Here is a 21737-nt window from a genome sequence, read left to right as displayed (position 1 = left end):
GGTACCAAAACACCCTCCAACAGCAACTTCTTCCAACAATCCAACAACAGTTTGGTGAAGAACAATGCATTTTCTAGCACGATGGAGCACCGTGCCATAAGGCAAAAGTGATAACTAAGTGGCTCGGGGACCAAAACGTTGACATTTTGGGTCCATGGCCTGGAAACTCCCCAGATCTTAATCCCATTGAGAACTTGTGGTCAATCCTCAAGAGGCGGGTGGACAAACAAAAACCCACTAATTCTGACAAACTCCAAGAAGTGCAGTCATTGAGCATGGACTCCCATATTGTTGAGTGGATTAGGCAGTGGCTGAGTGACAGACAAGAGAGGGTTGTAGTCAATGGAGAACATTCAAAACAAGGTAATGTTACCAGTGGGGTTCCACAGGGATCTGTACTGGGACCGATTTTGTTTAATATCTTCATAAGTGATATTGCAAAAGGCCTCGCTGGTAAGGTTTGTCTTTTTGCTGATGACACAAAGATATGTAACAGGGTTGATGTTCCTGGAGGGAAACGCCAAATGGAAAAGGATTTAGGAAAACTAGAAGAATGGTCAGAACTCTGGAAACTGAAATTTAATGTGGATAAGTGCAAGATAATGCACCTGGGGCGTAAAAACCCAAGGGCAGAATATAGAATATTTGACACAGTCCTGACCTCAGTATCTGAGGAAAGGGATTTAGGAGTAATTATTTCAGAAGACTTAAAGGTGGGAAGACAATGTAATAGAGCAGCACGAAATGCCAGCAGAATGCTTGGATGTATAGGGAGAGGTATAAGCAGTAGAAAGAGTGAAGTGCTTATGCCGCTGTACAGAACACTGGTGAGACCTCACTTGGAGTATTGTGCGCAGTACTGGAGGCCATATCTCCAGAAGGCTATAGATACTCTAGAGAGAGTTCAGAGAAGAGCTACTAAACTAGTACATGGATTGCAGGATAAAACTTACCAGGAAAGGTTAAAGGACCTTAATATGTATAGCTTGGAAGAAAGAAGAGACAGAGGGGATATGATAGAAACTTTTAAATACATAAAGGGAATCAACTCGGTAAAGGAAGAGAGCATATTTAAAAGAAGAAAAACTACCACAAGAGGACACAGTTTTAAATTAGAGGGGCAAAGGTTTAAAAGTAATATAAGGAAGTATTACTTTACTGAGAGAGTAGTGGATGCATGGAATAGCCTTCCTGCAGAAGTGGTAGCTGCAAATACAGTGAAGGGGTTTAAGCATGCATGGGATAGGCATAAGGCCATCCTTCATATAAGATAGGGCCGGGGGCTATCCATAGTATTCAGTATATTGGGCAGACTAGATGGGCCAAATGGTTCTTATCTGCCGACACATTCTATGTTTCTATGTAAGTGATTATGAAAGAATGGGTTTCTATCAGTCAGGTATTGGCCCAGAAGTTGATTGAGAGCATGCCCAGTCGAATTGCAGAGGTCCTGAAAAAAAGGGCCAACACTGCAAATACTGACTCTTTGCATAAATGTCATGTAATTGTCGATAAAAGCCTTTGAAACGTATGAAGTGCGTGTAATTATATTTCACTACGTCACAGAAACAACTGAAACAAAGATCTAAAAACAGTTTATCAGCAAACTGTGAAAACTAATATTTGTGTCATTTTCAAAACTTTTGGCCACGACTGTACAACAGGAATGGGGTGTCGAACCGTGCATAAGCTAGAATCGAGACACTGATCAGCACCTCCTTCACTGCTTCAAAGGCCTCTTGTTGTCTGGATCCCCACTTGATTGGGTGATTCTTTGGGCCCCCCGCAGTGCCACTTAATAATTCGTTTAACGGGCCCACCAAATTAGCAAATTTGGGTATGAACCTCCGGTAGTAGCCGGCCAGTCCCACGAATGCCCGCACCTCTCTCAGTGTACGCGGTTTGGGACACTTCTGGACAGCCTCCACCTTGCAGGAAATGCCCGCTCAACAGAAGGCATTCATTGTCAAGGGCATAGAGTTCATCGTCACACATAACGTATTCACATTCCAGAAGGAAGTCTTTAAACAGATACGGCAGACCGCAATGGGGATACACTTCGCGCCAAGTTTTGCCAATTTGTTCATGGGGGCTTTTGAAGAGGATTTTATTTATCAAACAAGCTTCTGGTCCAATAATAATATTATTTTTTTCCAAAGATATATTGATGACATAATTTTTATCTGGAACGGTGATCAATCCTCTATAGATAATTTTTTTTCTCATCTTAATACTAATGATTGGGGGATCTCTTTCACAGGAACATATAACACTAACAAAATAGAATTTTTAGATCTTGAGATTTTTATTCAGGACAATGAAATCAACACACGTACCTTATTCAAAAAAGTTGACAGCAACAGTTATTTGGACTTCAACAGCACACACTACAGAAAATAGAAATCCAACATCTCTTTTAGTCAATTCACGACTTAGATGAAATTGCACTCTGGACGATGACTTCACCCAACAATGTGACATCCTTGCTTCCAGGTTTAGTCAAAAGGGATATCCTGAGAATAATATTTTGGTTGCTAGAACAAAAGCTGCCAACTGTTGCTGTCAACCCAATCTGAATGCTTTTTTCCAGCACAGAAACAAGAAAGGAGCACCAATAGCAACACGTATAGCTGTAATTTCATCACAACCTACAATCAGAACCATAATACCATCAAAGGCTCGATCAGGACCTCCAGTCCATTCAGTCGTCATCCAGCCCCCACCGGCAGCATCAATATTCGTTCTTGTCGAGGTGGGATCTTCACCGGGGTCCTCCGTGGCACCTTCACGCCTCCAATGGGCCGACCGGACATGTTACTCTTTTGCAGACTACAGCTCCTCACCATCTGTTGTAAAACCTTCTGGGTCGGCTGGTGTGTGGTGGCCCGTTGCCAATACTTCGGCCCTTCTTTGGCATAGACCTGTCGGTCTAGGTCCCTCAGTACATTCACACCTAGGGTCACACGTCCATTACTTTCCGGGACAGATGGTCCAGCAGCACGACCCCCTTCCTGCCGACTACTCCAAGTTGTAAGACCGCGAACCAGGGAGGAACCCCCAGGATGCAGGGAAGTCACAGACAAGGAAAGCGACAACACACAGCTTTGTGCAAAAACTGAAACTTTACTAAAACAGTAATATAAACACAACAATGTGAAGGTGCACCAAAGATCTTATACCCCGGGCCCACAGACATTGTCCCTGTCCGGTTGGACAGACCTATCGCAATGGCGTGCACAACAGAGCCTGCAAGTCGATTCTGTGCCGCAAAAGAGAACATACCTAGCCGATGGCGCACATAGCAGAGCCTGCAAGTCAATACTGTGCCGCAGAACAATTCTGTAAAGCCTGCCAAGGATGCAAGTCCTAACTAACTAAATAACTAATTGCAGGCCTAGACTCTGATTTTTCAGACGCCACTAATATACTGCGATAATTAAACAGATTTACTGACCTGCGTCCGTTCTGTGTCAGAGAATGCCTCTTAACCAAGATGGCTACCAGTCCCTTATCGCACACGCGGCCTTGCTTGGTAGATAGACTTCTGTCCAAACACTGTAGCAGTCCTCCTGAATCGATTCCTTTTCCTAAGGGCCGGATCTAGGTGTGGGACAACGACTAGTCCCCCTCAACTGCGTCCCCAATCACTCCAGGACACTCGGCAACCAAGATGGAACCAGATTCAGTCTCATACAAAAAATTCTTCCAGCATGTCAGCTCTCTCTCTCTCACACACTTCCTGGTTCTTCTTCTAGCAGCAGCAGCAGGAGTCATCCTCTACTTTGCATATTTAAATCCAGCAGTCACTTAGCTGTAACAGAGAACCAGCAGCCTCCTGTGGCCGAAATGCAAAATGACAATCTCAAAGTTTAACTATGCACCAGCATTATACAGGAAGAGCTGTTCCGCAATCTCACACACGCATGCACGTTGCCAATTCATTCAATTTGTATGGCATTGATGAAGACAGTTGAGGACAGCAACTGTGAATACAACACTGAACATGTGTGATCAGGCTCCATTCAACTCCTCCTGGTTATGTTCTAGCAGCTGGTGTTCAGTACAATGCCCAGTGGTTAGAGCCTACCAAGTTATCAGTCCCTTTTAAAGGGTTTCTGTGGTTTAGAAAATCCCCAAATCTCTATGAGAGATTTCTTAGCTAATAGAGTGGGGTTTCCCCACTCAGGACTCTTTCCAGAGCTCCAGCTGATGCATAGCTACAGCATCAGTTTCTCTGGAGCCCATTCATTTCAACATAAGACTGATACATTTGCCATGTGGTAGCGCTGTAGGGGAACTGAATACTTGTTGCCAGGTTGCCACACGGAATATAGCTGATCCATGGGACGAGCAGCAACATTCCAGATGTCAAGTTTTCATACTGAAGACCATGTCAGAATTTTTATACAAAAGAACAGTATTGTACAGACTTTTCTGTTGCTGGTACAGTAAAGCCATACTAATTGAAACCAAAGAGGTCATAAATGTGAATTCCTACTCCAAGTGGAGAAAAAGTAGTCTGACAATGCCTTTCCTGAGGGTTCTTACTGGTACAAAAAGTTACCTAAAAATACTGGGGACCAGTAACTATATTCCTGATTTACGGTAGTTTCTGGGTGTGGAAATAAAAGCCAACAGCGAGTAACACCTGTGCTCTATAGAGGCATGAAGGTCCACCCAGCATTTATTGCTCACCTAAAGATAACAGCCCCATAATCAGCAAAAGGAACAGACAAAGAAAATTGTAAGCAAAATGGGTTCCCTAATGAATATTTTTTTTTTAATCACGAAGTTTTTATTGATTATCTCCAAAAAGTAAAGTTACAATATCACATACAGGGTGTAATATCGTCTAAACAATAGTTATACAGTAGCCAAATTATTATCAGCTATCGTTCAAGTAACAATACAGGCGTCAATTACACCGCAGAAGAGCATATCACCCCAGCTAGGGGGTCATTGAAGGAGTGAGATTCCAAAGAAAATAAAGTAAAGTAAAAGAGACACAACTAATGAATATTTTTAATGGGAAACTCTGAATCTTCCTTTAGCAACTTGCTTCAATTTATTTTTTAAATATTATTTTTGAAGTACATCAATTTACATTGCACTTAGAGGTTTTCCGAGATTTTTTAACTGATGACTAGAGTTGAGCGGACACCTGGATGTTCGGGTTCGGCAGGTTCGGCCGAACTTGAAAAAAAAGTCAATGGGGACCCGAACTTTTGGCCACTAAAATGGCTCTAAAATAGCCCTGGAAAGAGCTAGAGGGCTGCAAAAGGCAGCAAAATGTGCTTAAGAGCATGGCAAATGCTCTGCAAACAAATGTGGATAGGGAAATGAATAAAAAAAACATAAACGACCTTAAAAAAAAAAAAATTAGGAATGATGTAGGAGGAAGAGGTTGAGGAGGCGGTGAATGGGTGGATGTGGCGGTGTAGGCTCAAGTGGCGGTCTAGGTGGAAGCGGCGGCGAAGGAGGAATAGGTAGCCAACACAGATGTGTGTTATTTAGCATTTTTACATAGGGGTATCCCCCAAAATATTGGGACATATAAAAAATAAAAAAAGGAATAAGTGCACTTGAGTACAAGGATGTATGTTTGATGGTGGTATAAATGTCTATTCTGCACAAAGTACAGACAAGTCTTGTGGGATCCAAGCCTGGTTAATTTTAATGAACGTGAGCTTGTCCACGTTGGCTGTGGACAGGCGTCTTCATCTGTCTGTAATGACGCCCCCTGCCGTGCTAAATACAAGTTTAGAGAGTACACTGGCTGCGGGGCAGGCCAGCACCTCCAAGGCATACAGGGCAAGCTCTGGCCATGTGGACAATTTGGAGACCCAGAAGTTGAATGGGGCAGAACCATCAGTCAGTACGTGTAGGCGTGTGCACAGGTACTGTTCCACCATGTTGTTCAAATGCTGCCTCCTGCTAACACGCTCCATATCATCAGTTGGGGCCGGTTGTTGCGGCGAGGTGACAAAGCTTTTCCACATGTCGGCCATGCTAACCCTGCCTTCTGAGGTGCTGGCGCTGAAACAGCTGCGTTGGCGACCTCTTCCTCCTCCCCTACCTTTGCCTTGTGCTTCCACTTGTCCCCCGGCGTTAGTCGAGAATGCTTTCAGGAGCGCGTCTACCAGCGTGCGCCTGTAGTCGCGCATCTTCCGATCACGCTCCAGTGAGGGAATTAAGGACGTCACATTGTCTTTGTAACGGGGATCCAGCAGGGTGGCCACCCAGTAGTCAGCACACATTAAAATGTGGGCTACTCTGCTGTCGTTGTGCAGGCACTGCAGCATGTAGTCGCTCATGTGTGCCAGGCTGCCCAGAGGTAAGGACAAGCTGTCCTCTGTGGGAGGCGTATCATCTGCGTCCTCCGTATCCCCCCAGCCACGCACCAGTGATGGGCCCGAGCTGCGTTGGGTGCCACCCTGCTGTGAACATGCTTCATCCTCATCCTCCTCATCCTCCTCCTCCTCAAGTAGTGGGCCCTGGCTGGCCAAATTTGTACTTTGCCTCTGCTGTTGCTAAAAAACTCCCTCTGAGCCACTTCTAAAAGACTGGCCTGAAAGTGTTAGAGATGACCCCTCTTCCTCCTCCTCCTCATCCTGGGCCACATTCTCTTCTATCATCGCCCTAAGTGTTTTCTCAAGGAAACATAGAAGTGGTGTTGTAACGCTGATAACGGCGTCATCGCCACTGGCCATGTTGGTGGAGTACTCGAAACAGCGCAACAGGGCACACAGGTCTCGCATGGAGGCCCAGTCATTGGTGGTGAAGTGGTGCTGTTCCGCAGTGCGACTCACCCGTGCGTTCTGCAGCTGAAACTCCACTATGTCCTGCTGCTGCTCGCACAGTCTCTCCAGCATGTGCAAGGTGGAGTTCCACCTGGTGGGCACGTCGCATATGAGGCGGTGAGCGGGAAGGCCGAAGTTACGCTGTAGAACAGACAGCCGAGCGGCGGCAGGATGAGAACGCCCGAAGCGTTCACAGACGGCCCGCACTTTATGCAGCAGCTCTGACATGTCGGGGTAGTTGTGAATGAATTTCTGCACCACCAAATTCAGCACATGCTCCAAACAAGGGATGTGCGTCAAACCGGCTAGTCCCAGAGCTGCAACGAGATTTAGCCCATTATCGCACACCACCAGGCCGGACTTGAGGCTCACTGGCAGCGTCGGTCTGTTGTTCTACTGTATACCCCGCCACAACTCCTGCGCGTGTGGGGCCTGTCCCCCAAACACATCAGTTTCAGAACGGCATGCTGACGTTTACCCCTGGCTGTGCTGAAGTTGGTGGTGAAGGTCTGTCGCTGACTGGATGAGGATGTGGTAGAAGAGGAGGAGGAAGCCGAGTAGGAAGAGGAGGCAACAGGAGGCAAAGAATGATGCCCTGCGATCCTTGGCGGCGGAAGGACATGCGCCAAAAGGCTCTCTGCCTGGGGCCCAGCCACCACTACATTTACCCAGTGTGCAGTTAGGGAGATATAGCGTCCCTGGCCGTGCTTACTGGTCCACGTATCTGTGGTTAGGTGGACCTTGCCACAGATGGCGTTGCACAGTGCACACTTGATTTTATCCGATACTTGGTTGTGCAGGGAGGGCACGGCTCTCCTGGAGAAGTAGTGGCGGCTGGGAATGACGTACTGTGGGACAGCAAGCGACATGAGCTGTTTGAAGCTGTCCGTCGGAGGTGGTGGTGTTGGTGACACATCCTCTGTTTGCTGGGCGACAGGTGCCAACGTTCCTCCAGAGGAGGAGGAAGAGGCCGAGGCAGCAGCAGAAGAGGGAGCAGGAGGGACCTGAGCCATTTCTTGGTTTTGAAGGTGCTTACTCCACTGCAGCCAGTGTCTCGCATGTAGATGCCTGGTCATGCAGGTTGTGCTAAGGTTCAGAACGTTAATGCCTCGCTTCAGGCTCTGATGGCACAGCGTGCAAACCACTCGGGTCTTGTCGTCAGCACATTGTGTGAAGAAGTGCCATGCCAGGGAACTCCTTGAAGCTGCCTTTGGTGTGCTCGGTCTCTGGTGACGGTGGCCAGTAGCAGGCAAACTGTTTTGGCGACGGCTGCTCTGCTTTTGCACCCTGCTCCCTCTTTTGCTACGCTGTTGGCTCGGTCTCATCACTGCCTCTTCCTCCGAACTCTGAAAGTCAGTGGCACGACCTTCATTCCATGTGGGGTCTAGGACCTCATCGTCCCCTGCATCGTCTTCCACCCAGTCTTCCTCCCTGACCTCCTTTTCGGTCTGCACACTGCAGAAAGACGCAGCAGTTGGCACCTGTGTTTCGTCATCATCAGAGACGTGCTGAGGTGGTATTCCCATGTCCTCATCAGGAAACAGAAGTGGTTGTGCGTCAGTGCATTCTATGTCTTCCACCCCTGGGGAAGGGCTAGGTGGATGCCCTTGGGAAACCCTGCCAGCAGAGTCTTCAAATAGCATAAGAGACTGCTGCATGACTTGAGGCTCAGACAGGTTCCCCGATATGCACGGGGTGATGTGATAGACTGATGCGCATGAGTTTCAGGCGCCACCTGTGCGCTTTCTGCAGAAGACTGGGTGGGAGATAATGTGAACGTGCTGGATCCACTGTTGGCCACCTAATCGACTATCACCTGTACTTGCACAGGCCTTACCATTCTTAGAACGGCATTAGGCCCGACCAAATATCGCTGTCGATTCTGGTGGCTACTGGGACCTGAGGTAGTAGGTTCAGTAGGACGTGTAGCTGTGGCAGAACGACCACGTCCTCTCCCTGCACCAGAGGCTCCACCAACACCACCACCACGACCATGACCGCGTCCTTTATTAGATGTTTGCCTCATAGTTAGCGTTCACCAAGCAAAGTAAAAAGTGGTTGAGAAGTAGGTAGATAAATAGCGGCTCAACCTTCCTGCTTATACAGATAGGTGCTCTCACTGGTACGTGATTCACTCTAATCGCAGATTGGTTTAAAGAGAATTATAGATATAGTGGGCACTCAATATCTGGACATATATAGTGGATACAACATATTTATTCAAATAACTTCATCTTGTATAGGTGCACAATGAAAAATCTGTATAAATATACATAAAAGAAACAATTAAAATACACAATATTATGTATAAAAAAGATGATAAAAAGTTTGAACAATAAATGATATATCTTGTAAAAAAGTTTAACACTCAATGATGTCTTGTGATATTGCTTGATAAGGTGCGCTTGATAAGATCCAGTTATTGAATTCCAATACACTGGCAGTACTTTCTGTTTATTACCAGTAGTTCATTCAGTGATGAGTAGTTTGTTAGTCTTGGTTATAGACTGTCAATGTTTAGTATATGTTATCTGACATTATAGGGTCACAATCACCAATGTGGGATACCAATTCTGATCGCTATGGGTGTTAGTCCTTATAGGGGGTTATTGTATATACATGCAGTTTATTATGGATACTCACTGCTAACTGCTCAGTTCTTGTATAATCTGGCAGTGGTGGCGTCCCACCATAGGTCAGTGCACTCACCCCTCTTCCTTCACCTAATAGCGTGCATCTGCTAGTTGTATCCGTCAGTGCTGTGGCTTAGATGCCCGTAACTTTCTTCCGGTTTGAATTGGGCGTCCCACGTGTTCGGAGCGTCTCACGTGATCGGGCGTCCCACGTGACCTGGAAGCTGTTCAATTCACTAGGCTCCTTACGTATTCAGGAGGCGTTACCAACCTCCATTCATATATTGTTGTGCGTCTTGTTATTTGTCTTTTTTGCGATAGCCAGCTAAATGTTGCTCCTATAGGATTTCTTCCAATATGGGGATGTCATCAACTCCTGCTAAACGTGTTTTGAGGTTGCCCACCTCTTCCTCAGTAGCTCATTTATGAAATCCCATACTGCCTCCTTATATACCCATGTGGGTTACATCATCTCACTAATTAGAGTTTCTTGCAAAATCTGGTGTGGATCTAGTGGATAGTTATCATCTAAATACAATATATGAGGCCCTTAATTTGCATTATGTTATTCATTGTTCTACACATCGTATTATGATCAATATTTATCTTTAGACATAAGATATGTGACAATTATACACTTACAGTATATAAAATATGTAACAATTATACACTCATAAAATATGGACCATCATCTACAATCGACCATTACATATCCCATTAAATTGGTGTTCCCTGGACTCACAGATATCTCCTTACTCCTGGAGACTTTTTCCAATACCCAATATTTTTTCTTCACATAGAGATGTGTATGATAATCATGCGATTTTCATGCGTTTTAGTTTTTTAGTTTTTATCTTTTTTCTCAATGTGACATGATGGTATTAGGACTTGTTTATTCTCCCTTTTATATAATTAATATTTTATGATTGTGACCCTATGATGTCAGATAACATATATTAAACATTGACAGTCTATAACCAAGACTAACAAACTACTCATCACTGAATGAACTACTGGTAATAAACAGAAAGTACTGCCAGTGTATTGGAATTCAATAACTGGATCTTATCAAGCGCACCTTATCAAGCAATATCAATTCACAAGACATCATTGAGTGTTAAACTTTTTTACAGGATATATCATTTATTGTTTAAACTTTTTATCATCTTTTTTATACATAATATTGTGTATTTTAATTGTTTCTTTTATGTATATTTATACAGATTTTTCATTGTGCACCTATACAAGATGAAGTTATTTGAATAAATATGTTGTATCCACTATATATGTCCAGATATTAAGTGCCAACTAAAAAGTGGTTGAGTCTGTTAAAAATAATTATCCGCCAATAAAAACCCCGATGTAGGGTATTGTACTCAATTTTTTTTTTTAACTCTATACGACAGCGGTATTTGTGGCCTAAATTTCACAGTAACTTATGCACCTCTAATCCCAGATGTGCAGTATATAAAACACAGTGTTTTTTCCACCCCGGTATGCGAAAGCCGTATTTGTGGCCTAAAATTAACAATCCCTTATGCACCTATAATCCTAGATGTGCACTATATGAAACAGAGGGGTTTGTTTCACCTAGTATGCCAAAGCCGTATTTCTGGCCTAAATGTGACACTCACTTATGCACCTATAATCCTAGATGTGCACTATATGAAACAGATGTTTTTTTTTCACCCCAGTATGCCCCAGTATGAGAAAGCCGTATTTCTGGCCTAAATGTAACACTTACTTATGCACCTCTAATCCCAGATGTGCAGTATATCAGAGTTTTTTTTTAACCCCAGTAAGCAAAAGCCGTATTTGTGGCCTAAATTTCACAGTAACTTATGCACCTATAATCACAGATGTGCAGTATATAAAACACAGTGTTTTTCCACCCCGGTATGCGAAAGCCGTATTTCTGGCCTAAAATGAACAGTCCCTTATGCACCTATAATCCTAGATGTGCACTATATGAAACAGAGGGTTTTTTTTCGCCCCAGTATGAGAAAGCCGTATTTCTGTTCTAAATTGAACAGTCACTTATGCAGCGATAATCCTAGATGTGCACTATATGAAACAGAGGATTTATTTAACCCCAGTGTCTCAAAGCAGTATTTCTGGACATGCAGATATGCAGATATCCTGTGCTGGTGCACTATCGTTGCATAAAATGGCTGCCGATTATGTATTGACTAACTGAAGTAGTAGTTGGCTCAGGGAAGGCTTAAAACAATTGTGCACTGCACCCACAAAACACATTTGCTGTAGATCGCTGAGTAAAGAAGCAGTTCTTTATAAGATTCCTCCCTGATCTCTCCCTCACAGCAGCTGCAGCCTTTCCCTACACTAATCCGAGCAGAGTTACGGGCGGCGCTACGTGACTCCAGCTTAAATAGGGTCACATGCTGCACTGGCCAATCACAGCCATGCCAATAGTAGGCATGGCTGTGATGGCCTCTTGGGGCAAGTAGTATGACGCTTTTTGATTGGCTGCTTTGCAGCCTTTCAAAAAGCGCCCTAAAAATCGCCGAACACCGAACCCGAACCTTTACGTAAATGTTCGGGTTCGGGTCCGGGTGCTGAAAAACCTAAAGTTCTAAACCTAAACTTTACAGTTCGGGTTCGCTCAACTCTACTGATGACCTATCCTCTGGATGGGTCATCAGTGTCTGATTGGTGGGGGTCCGACATGCAGGACCCCCGCCTATATGCTGTTTGAGAAGGCAGTGGTGCTCAGCTCACCAAGCACAGCACCGTGCATTGTATAGTGGCTGTGCTTGCTCTTCCTCTCAGTCCCATTCACTTCAATGGGGCTGAGCTGCACTTAGGCCATGAGCCCGATGAACGTCACATCACATTGCCTAGGCAAAACTGAGAGAAGATGCGGTATTGAATTCATATCCTGTATATTTGTCCATATGCTGCAAACGACACAATCATATCTCTAGGCCAGAGCCAAACAGGCCTCCAAAACTGATGTGACAAGATTGCTATATTAAATAGATATCTACCTAAAGCAAAAGTCACATGTATACTATATCTTGTTATAGGATGCTTTTTTTTACCATGCAGGGAATTTATTATGACTGTTGTGTCATACGGAAGTCTTAAACTGAATTTCGTCGGAGTAAAATGCGCCAAATTTATTAAGAGGGCATGCCTCTTAGTGAGCTTGGAGTAAATTTGCATTCGAATTTGCACCATTTTCATTAAAAATGATAATTCTGTCAGAAACTCCCTTCCTGATTAACCCGCCCACTTAGTAGGAGAGAAATTCTGCAAAGTTTCACGCAAATATGGCATGCATCAAAACTGGAGACCTTGTTTTACACAGAAATACTGAGGCCATTCCCTTGATAATTTCCTCCATTGTTTTATCAATGATAGATATTATAAACATATTATCACATTGTTGAAAATTAACTATACATTTCTTACTTTTTCTTGTCTTTACAGGTGTCATGCAGCAAATTTAAATGGCTTGTATTATAAAAATGGCAATTATACAGGACAATACGACAATGGCATTGTATGGTCCACCTGGCACGGGCTATGGTACTCCCTAAAATTCACTACAATGAAGATCAGGCGTCAGTCATTTCTCAATGTTGGGAGCGGGGACGGAATGAATGTGTAAATTTCTCCATGACATTTAACAGAATGTATGAAAAGGAGCTGGGCAAGACTTTGCAAGTGCCTCCATGATATATTTTATATATAATTCAATATAAAATAAATCAAAGTAATCAAAGTTTAAAAATGGCATTAGCCGATATAGCCAACTTCCTAGCAGTGAGATGTCTGTAGTGCTTAAAAGTGTTGTATGAGATTAGGACTGCTTCTCCCAGAAATGGTGCCACGTATGATGGGTTGTATCTAGTATGGCAGTGGGGCTGAGCTGCAATACCAGGCACAACCTGTGGACAAGAGTGGTGCGGTTTCTGAAAAAACAAACAAAAAAAAACAGGCCTTTTGTCTTAATCACATACAACCTCTTTGAAAGATGACTGCTAGTTTCCAATCTCAGGGACTACTTCCACTCATATCATGAGATGCTCCTAGATGATCCAGCAGCCTCCATATTACTCCTTGACGTCTGAGATATACAAGAGCCACTACTATCATAACCCATGTACTCACGTCTAGTAAGACATTGGACAAGATCTACATCGACATCATGGTCATTGATTATATTTTTAGTTGTCACCTGTTATGGAATACTAGAAGCTCAAAATGGAGGAATTTATTAAGTGAGGCCTTTCGTATACCAGTCCTAATAAACATGTGCTGGAGTAAGAAGCAGCAAATTTATTAAAAGGTGCAGACCACTTGAAGTGTAACTATCATGTTTTTTATTTTATTTGGTAGTTTATTAGAGCTAGGCATGTATACCTGAGTTAGTCTGTCAACGATTGTCAAAAGATCTGCAATTACCTTATAATAACAGCTTTCATCAATGTCCCCTGTCCATTTCCGCTGGTCCCTTAAAAGACTTCCTTTTAGTATAAACAGAAGACGTGGGAGCAGTGCATTAGGCTTCAGAGTGAGGAGGCGTGTCTCTCTGCAATCCAATCTGATTGGCTGGCAGGAAGCTGCTGCCTACAGCAAGTGTGTATATGAAGTGAGGGAAGGCAGTTTTGGCCTCAGAGAACTGGCAGAGGAGCCATCTTGAGAAGATCCTCATATTGTAGAGGTTACAACAGCTGTAACTAAGGGAAAAACTCAAGGGAAATAGTGTTATGTGAAGAAACTAAAGACTGCTTTATGCATAATGTTGCAGCAGCAGTAACATATACTAAAATTGATTGAAACATGACAGTTACACCTTAAAGAAATTGACTCATCTTCTGGCAGTCTGTGCATTAGAAAGTTAAATTCATAACAGCTATGAGCTGGACTATAATTGCACCCCATCATTTACAACTGGTATAAATTCTACAAGACTACAGAGAACTAACAGCCCAGCCACCCAACCACATGTCTTTCCCGCCTAACCAAATAACGACAGAGGCAACAGTTTTTTTTGTTGGAGTGAGGGTCGGTCACAGCTTTATTTATCTTTAACTTGTTCTTCACAAAAACCACCCAACTTTATCAAATGCCAACAACCACTTCCAGTAGTGTGAGAAGCGATATGCCCCACTGAAACCACAGTGGGCAAGTCCACCTTCTCCTCCGCTCTTAGTATTTTATTTCAACCGACCTCCAGCTGTGACTTAAACAACGGCAACTGTAAAAGAAAGATATGTGAGCCAACATATAATGGATAAACAACCAAGCAAAGGGAGGGAGGGTGGGAACATTCCTGGTAAAGGTGCCAGTGAAAACGGGACCAAAAAGGGGTAAGCCATCCTATTTATTAACTCTAGGGGAGCGACAGGAGGGAACCATCTAAATTGCAAAGAAGGAAGGGTGGGAAAAGAGGGATAAGGGAAGGGGAGACCAGCAACACAAAACAGGCAGAGCTGTGCTTGGAGGAGAAAAACACCTCTGCGGGCCAAACCACCATGCCTCGGCAGGAAGACATGGTGACTTAACCCCCGGGCTACCAATCCAATCTCTGCAGTCAAAAGCGCCCTCGCTATGTGCTGTGGCGCTTACTAGACTGCAGAGAACTAACAGCCCAGCCACCCACCAACCACATGTCTTCCCTGTCTAACCAAATAACGACAGAGGCAACAGTTTTTTTTGTTGGAGTGAGGGTCGGTCACAGCTTTATTTATCTTTAACTTGTTCTTCACAAAAACCACCCAACTTTATCAAATGCCAACAACCACTTCCAGTAGTGTGAGAAGCGATATGCCCCATTGAAACCACAGTGGGCAAGTCCGCCTTCTCCTCCGCTCTTAGTATTTTATTTCCACCGACCTCCATGGAGGAGCCCGTGTACCTCAACATGGTGCTCCGACACCCACCCAACAGAAACAAGGCCTGTTCTACAGCGTCTTGAAGGCCAGAAAGAAAAATATCTAGGCCAATCTCATTCAGGTGCACCCCATCAGGTCACATAAGGCGCTGGTTGTCCCCTTCAAGCTGGTGATGACGGACCACCACACCCCCATGGGAACGAACAAAACGAGAGGTCCTAGCATTAACAGTACGTCTGCCTCTCTTAATAGCCCCCGCGTCCCTGGTGCCCTGCCAAGTAACTCTGAAGACCATCTCTGACCAAACCAAAATAATTTCCGGAAAAAAGGTAGGAATGCTCTCCAAATCAGCTCTAATGAGGGTGATGAGCTCGGCAACTTTGAGCATGCAGAGGTCATTCTCCCCAGCATGAATAACTAAGATGACTAGGGATTGCACCACCTTACTGAGGTTAACAGCCTCCGGAAGTACTTGTGACCACCGAAGGCCGCGAATGCCACGCCACATGACCTCCACATCCAGGAAAACCCAGGCTTCGGCCACCCGGCCTGAACTAAGCTCTTTGCCCGGCCCAGAGAATGTAAGAATGCCCCAGAAAATAACTATAATAGCTCAGGACGAACATAAGACGCAAAGCATGCTGATTTCCACCTACCAATGCGCTGTACTTCCAAATCCGGTAAACCAGCCCTAGCAGCCTCAGTGGCCGGAAGACCCAGGAGCACAAGGGAACGGTGGAAAACGGAGCAAAGCTGAAAACGAGTGAGAGGCAAGCCAGAGGCATGGCATAAAAAAAGGCACCGTCTCCCCGAGAGGCATTGAAGTCCATTACAGCACAAAAACAGCAAACCGGGCCTTTGATACGGTACAAAGGAACCCAGGATCCACAAGAAAAAAACTGTCAGTTTTCAAGCGTCAGACACAAATGCGAATAGACGAGTCGGAAACAGAAACAGAGACGTCAGCAGGAACAAGGCCGCCGGGGCAAAACTTGGACTGAGGAAGAAGCTCGCCAGTTCTAAAGGCGCCGAAAAAAGCGAGGCAAAGGACAGCACGGAAGAGTAAAACTTTGGCGGCAGAGGAGCAGATCTGTTCCAACACCTGAGCTAGTTGAGTGAGAACCTGCTATGAAATAGGGCGCCTGCGTTCCTTCCGAACATACTCTTTTCGCCACCCTTTAAGGGCTTGGCAAACTATGAAAAACTTGGTGACGTCCAACCACCTCTTCAGTCGAAAGTAAAAACGAATTCCCGACAACCGACGCAGGGCAACCACCGCCGAAACCCCCGCAGCATGTAAGAGTAGCAAATAATCAACGGTAACCCGAAGTCGAGAGGAAACATAGGTGTGAACCGGCAGGTCACATGCTAACGCTATCCAGTCCGCCCATGCCTTACCATAACCAGCCCAGGACTCGGGCGCCACTGAAGCTCGAAACAAGGGGAATCAGATGTTTATCAGTATTTCCCATAGCTGAATAGGGCACGGAAGACTCTCTGGTGCAGTATCTGGCACAAGCTCCTGGAATTCCTGACAACAAAAACGTGAGAGAGCGTCAGCGGCAACATTGACAACTCCCAGAACATGGGAAGCCCAAAAATAAATGTTTAATTGGGAGGAAGAGGTCAATTTGTTAATACAGTGCACAACCGCCATATCATCCGACCAAAAGCAGACACGCCTGTTTCACATTCTGAAACACCACAAATCAATAGCGACGATAATGGGAAATAATTCTAACAAAGTAATGTTGGAGCAAAGACCGGACGTGTGCCACTGAGACGGCCAGGAGGCCGCGCACCAGTCTGTTCCCAAAACAGCGCCGAAACCAGTGGATCCCGCAGCATCAAAAAAGAGGGACAGATCAGGGCTGGAAATTTCGGGAAGCTGCAAGTAAGTGTGGCTATTATAACAATGGAGGAATTCACGCCACACATGGAGGTCACGCTTCAAATGCAGGGTTAACCGGACGTGATGGTGGGGATTTGAAACGCCTCGCGTAGCCAGGGATAAACGTCTTGAGAACAACCTGCCCATGGGCATAACCCGACAAGCGAAAGCCAGGAGCCCAAGGAGAGACTGGAGCTGCTTGAGGGTGACAGATTTTACCGAGCAAAAACCTTCAATAAGGGCGAGGAGTTTTGACAACTTATCCTGGGGACGGCGATAAACCATTGAAGATGAGTCAATCTCGATCCCTAAAAAGGTGATAGAGGTGGAAGGGCCAGAGGTCTTATCAGCAAAAAGGGGGACGCCAAAACTGGACATGAAAAAACAAAACGAGTTCAAAAGGAATTGACACTGGGAGGAATCTCCTGGGGATACAAAAAGAAAATCGTCCAGGTAATGAATGATTGAGCGGGAACCATTCTCATAGCAAATGACCCATTTCAGGAAGGAACTAAATAATTCAAAAAAGTGGCAGGAAATGGAGCAACCCATGGGAAGAGAGGTGTCAAAATAATAACACCCATCTACCATGCAACCCAGCAGATGGTAACAATCCGGGTGCACCGGAAGCAGCCGGAAGGCCGCTTCTATATCTGATTTTGCCTGCCTCCCTGCCAATATGACCACTCTGTCAAATGAAACGTAGGAAACCGAGGCGTCGTCCTTTGAAATACCGTTGTTAACCGAGGATCCCTTGGGGAAGGAGAGGTGGTGAATCAGGCAAAACTTCCAGGTTTCCCGCTTAGGGAAAAGTCCCAAAGTGGAAACCCGGATGTTAGAAAAAGGGGGTGAAGTAAATTGGTCAACTATTCACCCCAATTCAACTGCCTTGTGAATTTTTTCCAGCAAAACGGCTGGGTAGCGTTTGGCGGAGGACAAATTATCGGCATGAGTGGGAGAACTGGAAAAATGGAAATGGATGAAAAAACCAAAGCGCACTTGGACGGTGGCACGTTTATTGGGGTACTGGACGAGCCACGGGGACTTCATGACCACGCTCACCGGAGTCTTCCCCACTAGTGGGCCCTGAGAGTCTGAGGGCTGCATGTCGTTAACATCGAATGGCCGGGTGGGAGCCGTCGCATACCGAGCATTCGTGTTTGTACTTACACAGTGCAAAGAACTTGCAGTGACCCTCATTATAGAGCCAGCAAGCTCCCGGTCTGCCAACAACTACAGGCCCTTGACCGCTGGAGGAGGAGACGGGGCCGTGGCTGGAAAGGGATGGACTCTCTGAGACATCATCAGACGTAGCCAAAGATCCGTGTCTTTTACTCCTCAACCAATTTCCGGGTGAAGTGCCAAACGTCTACGGAATTCCTCGTCATACGCCACCAAGCGGTCCCGCCATGGGACTTATGGGCACTGTATATAGAATCCATGTACACAAATAATTCTGAACAACGTTCTGAATGTTGCTGCCCTATAACATATCCTAATACTGAGAACGCTTGTAACCAATTACCCATGGTGTGAGCCACCTTGTTCCTGCGATCAATAAAATCTATCGGAGTTGGGCCTACGCTCTTTATCAACAGTGTGCTGGTCGACGGTAACCAAGGACCAAATGGTTGTTCCAATTTTTATTTTTGGTCTCCATGTCCAAATGGGCTCCCAGGGGAAAGAGACAACAAAATAGGGATTCTTTGTGATCGCTGGCCCTAGGCGACTGGAGACCTGGGGCAGTGGGCTTGGGGGGCACATGAGAACCCCCCGGGTCCATCTGAGATAGCAAAGCCTTAAAGACAGAAACTAACTGCTGACCCATAGAAGCCGAACTCCAGGCCCCAGTGAAATTAAACTCGCCACCAGATGAAGTTGACGGAGGCTCCACAGGAACAACCGGAGGATCTGGCTCCTGGACAGCGCGGACCCAACTGGCCCCGCGGGATGACCTTCTGGCTGAGTGCATAGTTACCCGCCTCTGGCGTGAATGGGACCTGCCAGAGCTAGCGCTGCAGGAACTGACATCCGAAGAAGAAGGCGACCGCCAACGCGAGGACCTGGAGCGGACATCTCTGCGGTTCCGCCGAGAGGATCGTGAGCGGTGACGGGAACAGCTATAATGATGACTTCCCGACCTGCGCCTGGCGTGGCGGTCAGAGCAACACCCAGGGGAGGTGGAGGGAGAGCGTCTGCGTGGGGTGGCAGAAAGGCCTGGATGTACAGGAAGAATGGGAACAGCAGGGGTGTCAAGCTGCTGAGACACTGGAACCCTGAGAAGGGTTACATCATTGGCTTGCACTGGGGCAGAAGTGGGGGCTAAAGGGGGGCTGTCACTGACACATTGGTAGGCAGTGTCAAATCCCCAGCAGCCTGCTCAACAGCAGCTTAGGTGGCCAGAAGCTCCTCAGCAGAGGAGGAGGCTATGGGATTATTTCCCATAGTTTGTGAGGGGGCAGTGGTATACAGAGAGGCTGCGCTGGGGACTGTAGAGCACGCTAGAGCGGGAGCGCACGAGGCAGGAGCGGGGGTTGAGGCCACAGAACACGCTGCCGGAAGGACAGCAGAGGTCCCGGCAAGTGCGCTGGATACTGCACACCCCCGCTTACCCGAACGGGAAAAGTTATTGAGGGAGAGGGGGGCAGGGGGGTAAACAATGGGCAAGCTGTTTCCTGCCGAGTGCGCTGAAGCGGGAGCGCACGAGGCAGGACCGGGGGGCTGGGCCACAGCAGGTGAAAAAGGGACCAAGAAGGGGTAAGCCCTCCTATTTATTAACTCTAGGGGAGGGACAGGAGGGAACCATCTAAACTGCACCAGAAGGAAGGGGGGAGGAGAGGGAAAAGGGGATGTAACGGGGTTCCGAAGGTGCACTCGGTCCCCCATTGCCCGCAGAACTGTTGCTTAGCTTTGGGAATGAGGATCTGTGTTTGACCTCATTCCCAGGGCGGCTTTACTAGCTGGGTGGCTCTCTGCTCCTAAGTCTGCCTTGAGCGCAACTGGTTGGGCTGTCGGTCATGTGACGCTGGCCACGTCACATGACCCTCACTCCCCACTATAAATACAGGCAGCCTGCTAGCCACAGGTTGCCTGTTAATTTCTAGGTTCCTGGCTATTTGTTGGACTACTGAATACTCACCTGATTCCGTTCCCTGACGATCCTTTGCCTGCTCCTCCTGTACTGCGCATCCGTCCTGTTATTGTGACCTCGGCTCCCACCTGACTACTCTCTTAGGACTCCTCTTGTACTTCTCTACTCTCCAGGTATTTTACCCCGGCTTCTCCTGACCATTCTTTGCTTAACCCTTTGTACTGCGTAGCTCTCTTGGTTCTGACCCGGTCTGTTCATGTTCCGTATTTTGTCTTGTCTGTCTTCCCTGCACGTATCCTAAGTTAGGGACTGTTGTCCAGTTGTCCCCTGTCATCAGGACTCGTGAGGCAAGTAGGCAGGGCCAGGGGTGAGGGTGGAGCGCAGTGGTCACTATCCTTCCCCCTGTGTGTGTGTGTGGACGTGACCGTTACAGGGGAGGGGAGACCAGCAACACAAAACAGGCAGAGCTGTGCCTGGAGGAGAAAAACACCTCTGCGGGCCAAACCACCATGCCTCGGCAGGAAGACATGGTGACTTAGCCCCCGGGCTACCAATCCAGTCTCTGCAGTCAAAAGCACCCTCGCTATGTGCTGTGGCGCTTACTATAACTTGTACAAAATAACTGGAGGAAAAAAGATTAACATAAAATACAATAAAACAACTGTCCTAATAACTATATTCTTGGATAAATATTCAAAACTAAATAAAAGAAGCTGTAAAACATTGTCTGGTTTAATAATTAGTTAATAGAGAAAAGTCCTCTATTTGAGATCATCTATTAACCAGTGTGAAGTGAGGATACAAACAGTGTCCCCTGCCCTGGAAAACCCAACATGTCCATATAGATAATTGATTATGTAAATTACGGTAGCTCTCTTTCCAGAAGAAACGTAAGCTGAGCCCCAAATATAATATCATCACACAGAGCATCACTAGCACCTTCTGAAAATGGCAGCACTTACTGGATAGATTGAGTCTGTGCAGGTAAACACCCCCAACTTATTACCTCCCCTCTGTACCCTTACTGCAGACTGCTAGCAATTAATTCATAACTTCTAGTAGAAATAATAAAGGAATGGCACAACATAGACTCATAAGAACAGATTCTCCAGAACTGGTATTACATCTGGAATGCATGAAGCTATTAAAACAGGCATGTCAGGAGTGGTGACAGGTCCTCTTTAAAGGGGTTGTCTCATCATGGACAATGGGGTCATATCGCTAGGATATGCCCCCATAGTCTTATAGGTGCGGGTCCCAGTACCGCAAATGAAGAAGGGCGCACTGCGCATGCGCAGCCGCCCTCCATTCATTTTCTATGTGGCCGGCGAAAATAGCTGAGCCAGCGCTCGGCTATTTCTGTCGGCCCCATAGAAATTAATGGGAGAGGGGGCTGCGCATGTGCGGTACGCTCCCATTTACTTCTATGGGGAGCCGATTTGGTGCTGGCCAGACCGG

At 46.2% G+C, this 21737-nt stretch overlaps 1 protein-coding gene and 1 long non-coding RNA gene across 3 annotated transcripts in view; one reads left to right on the top strand and one right to left on the bottom strand.

Annotated features, from left to right (window-relative positions):
* Nucleotides 1–13443, top strand: part of LOC120996265 (fibrinogen-like protein 1) — a 71609-nt gene extending 58166 nt beyond the window's left edge. For both annotated transcript variants that reach the window (XM_040426072.1, XM_040426073.1), the window contains one exon: nt 12887–13443. In XM_040426072.1, coding sequence (XP_040282006.1) covers nt 12887–13067 — 181 coding nt within the window. In that variant the 3' untranslated portion in view covers nt 13068–13443. The remainder of the gene's footprint in view (nt 1–12886) is intronic.
* Nucleotides 13444–14464: 1021 nt separating this feature from the next.
* On the bottom strand, nt 14465–17071 carry LOC120993908. The gene is made up of 2 exons (XR_005777327.1): nt 15299–17071; nt 14465–14633 (listed from the first exon to the last, which is right to left on the bottom strand). It is a non-coding gene; the product is annotated as an uncharacterized LOC120993908 (long non-coding RNA).
* Nucleotides 17072–21737: the final 4666 nt, after the last annotated feature.

The sequence above is a fragment of the Bufo bufo genome, chromosome 3 (assembly GCF_905171765.1).
Source record: "Bufo bufo chromosome 3, aBufBuf1.1, whole genome shotgun sequence".
Lineage (NCBI taxonomy): Eukaryota > Metazoa > Chordata > Amphibia > Anura > Bufonidae > Bufo > Bufo bufo.
Note: the sequence above shows the minus strand (reverse complement) of the source record. Positions and strands in the feature narration are given on the sequence as shown.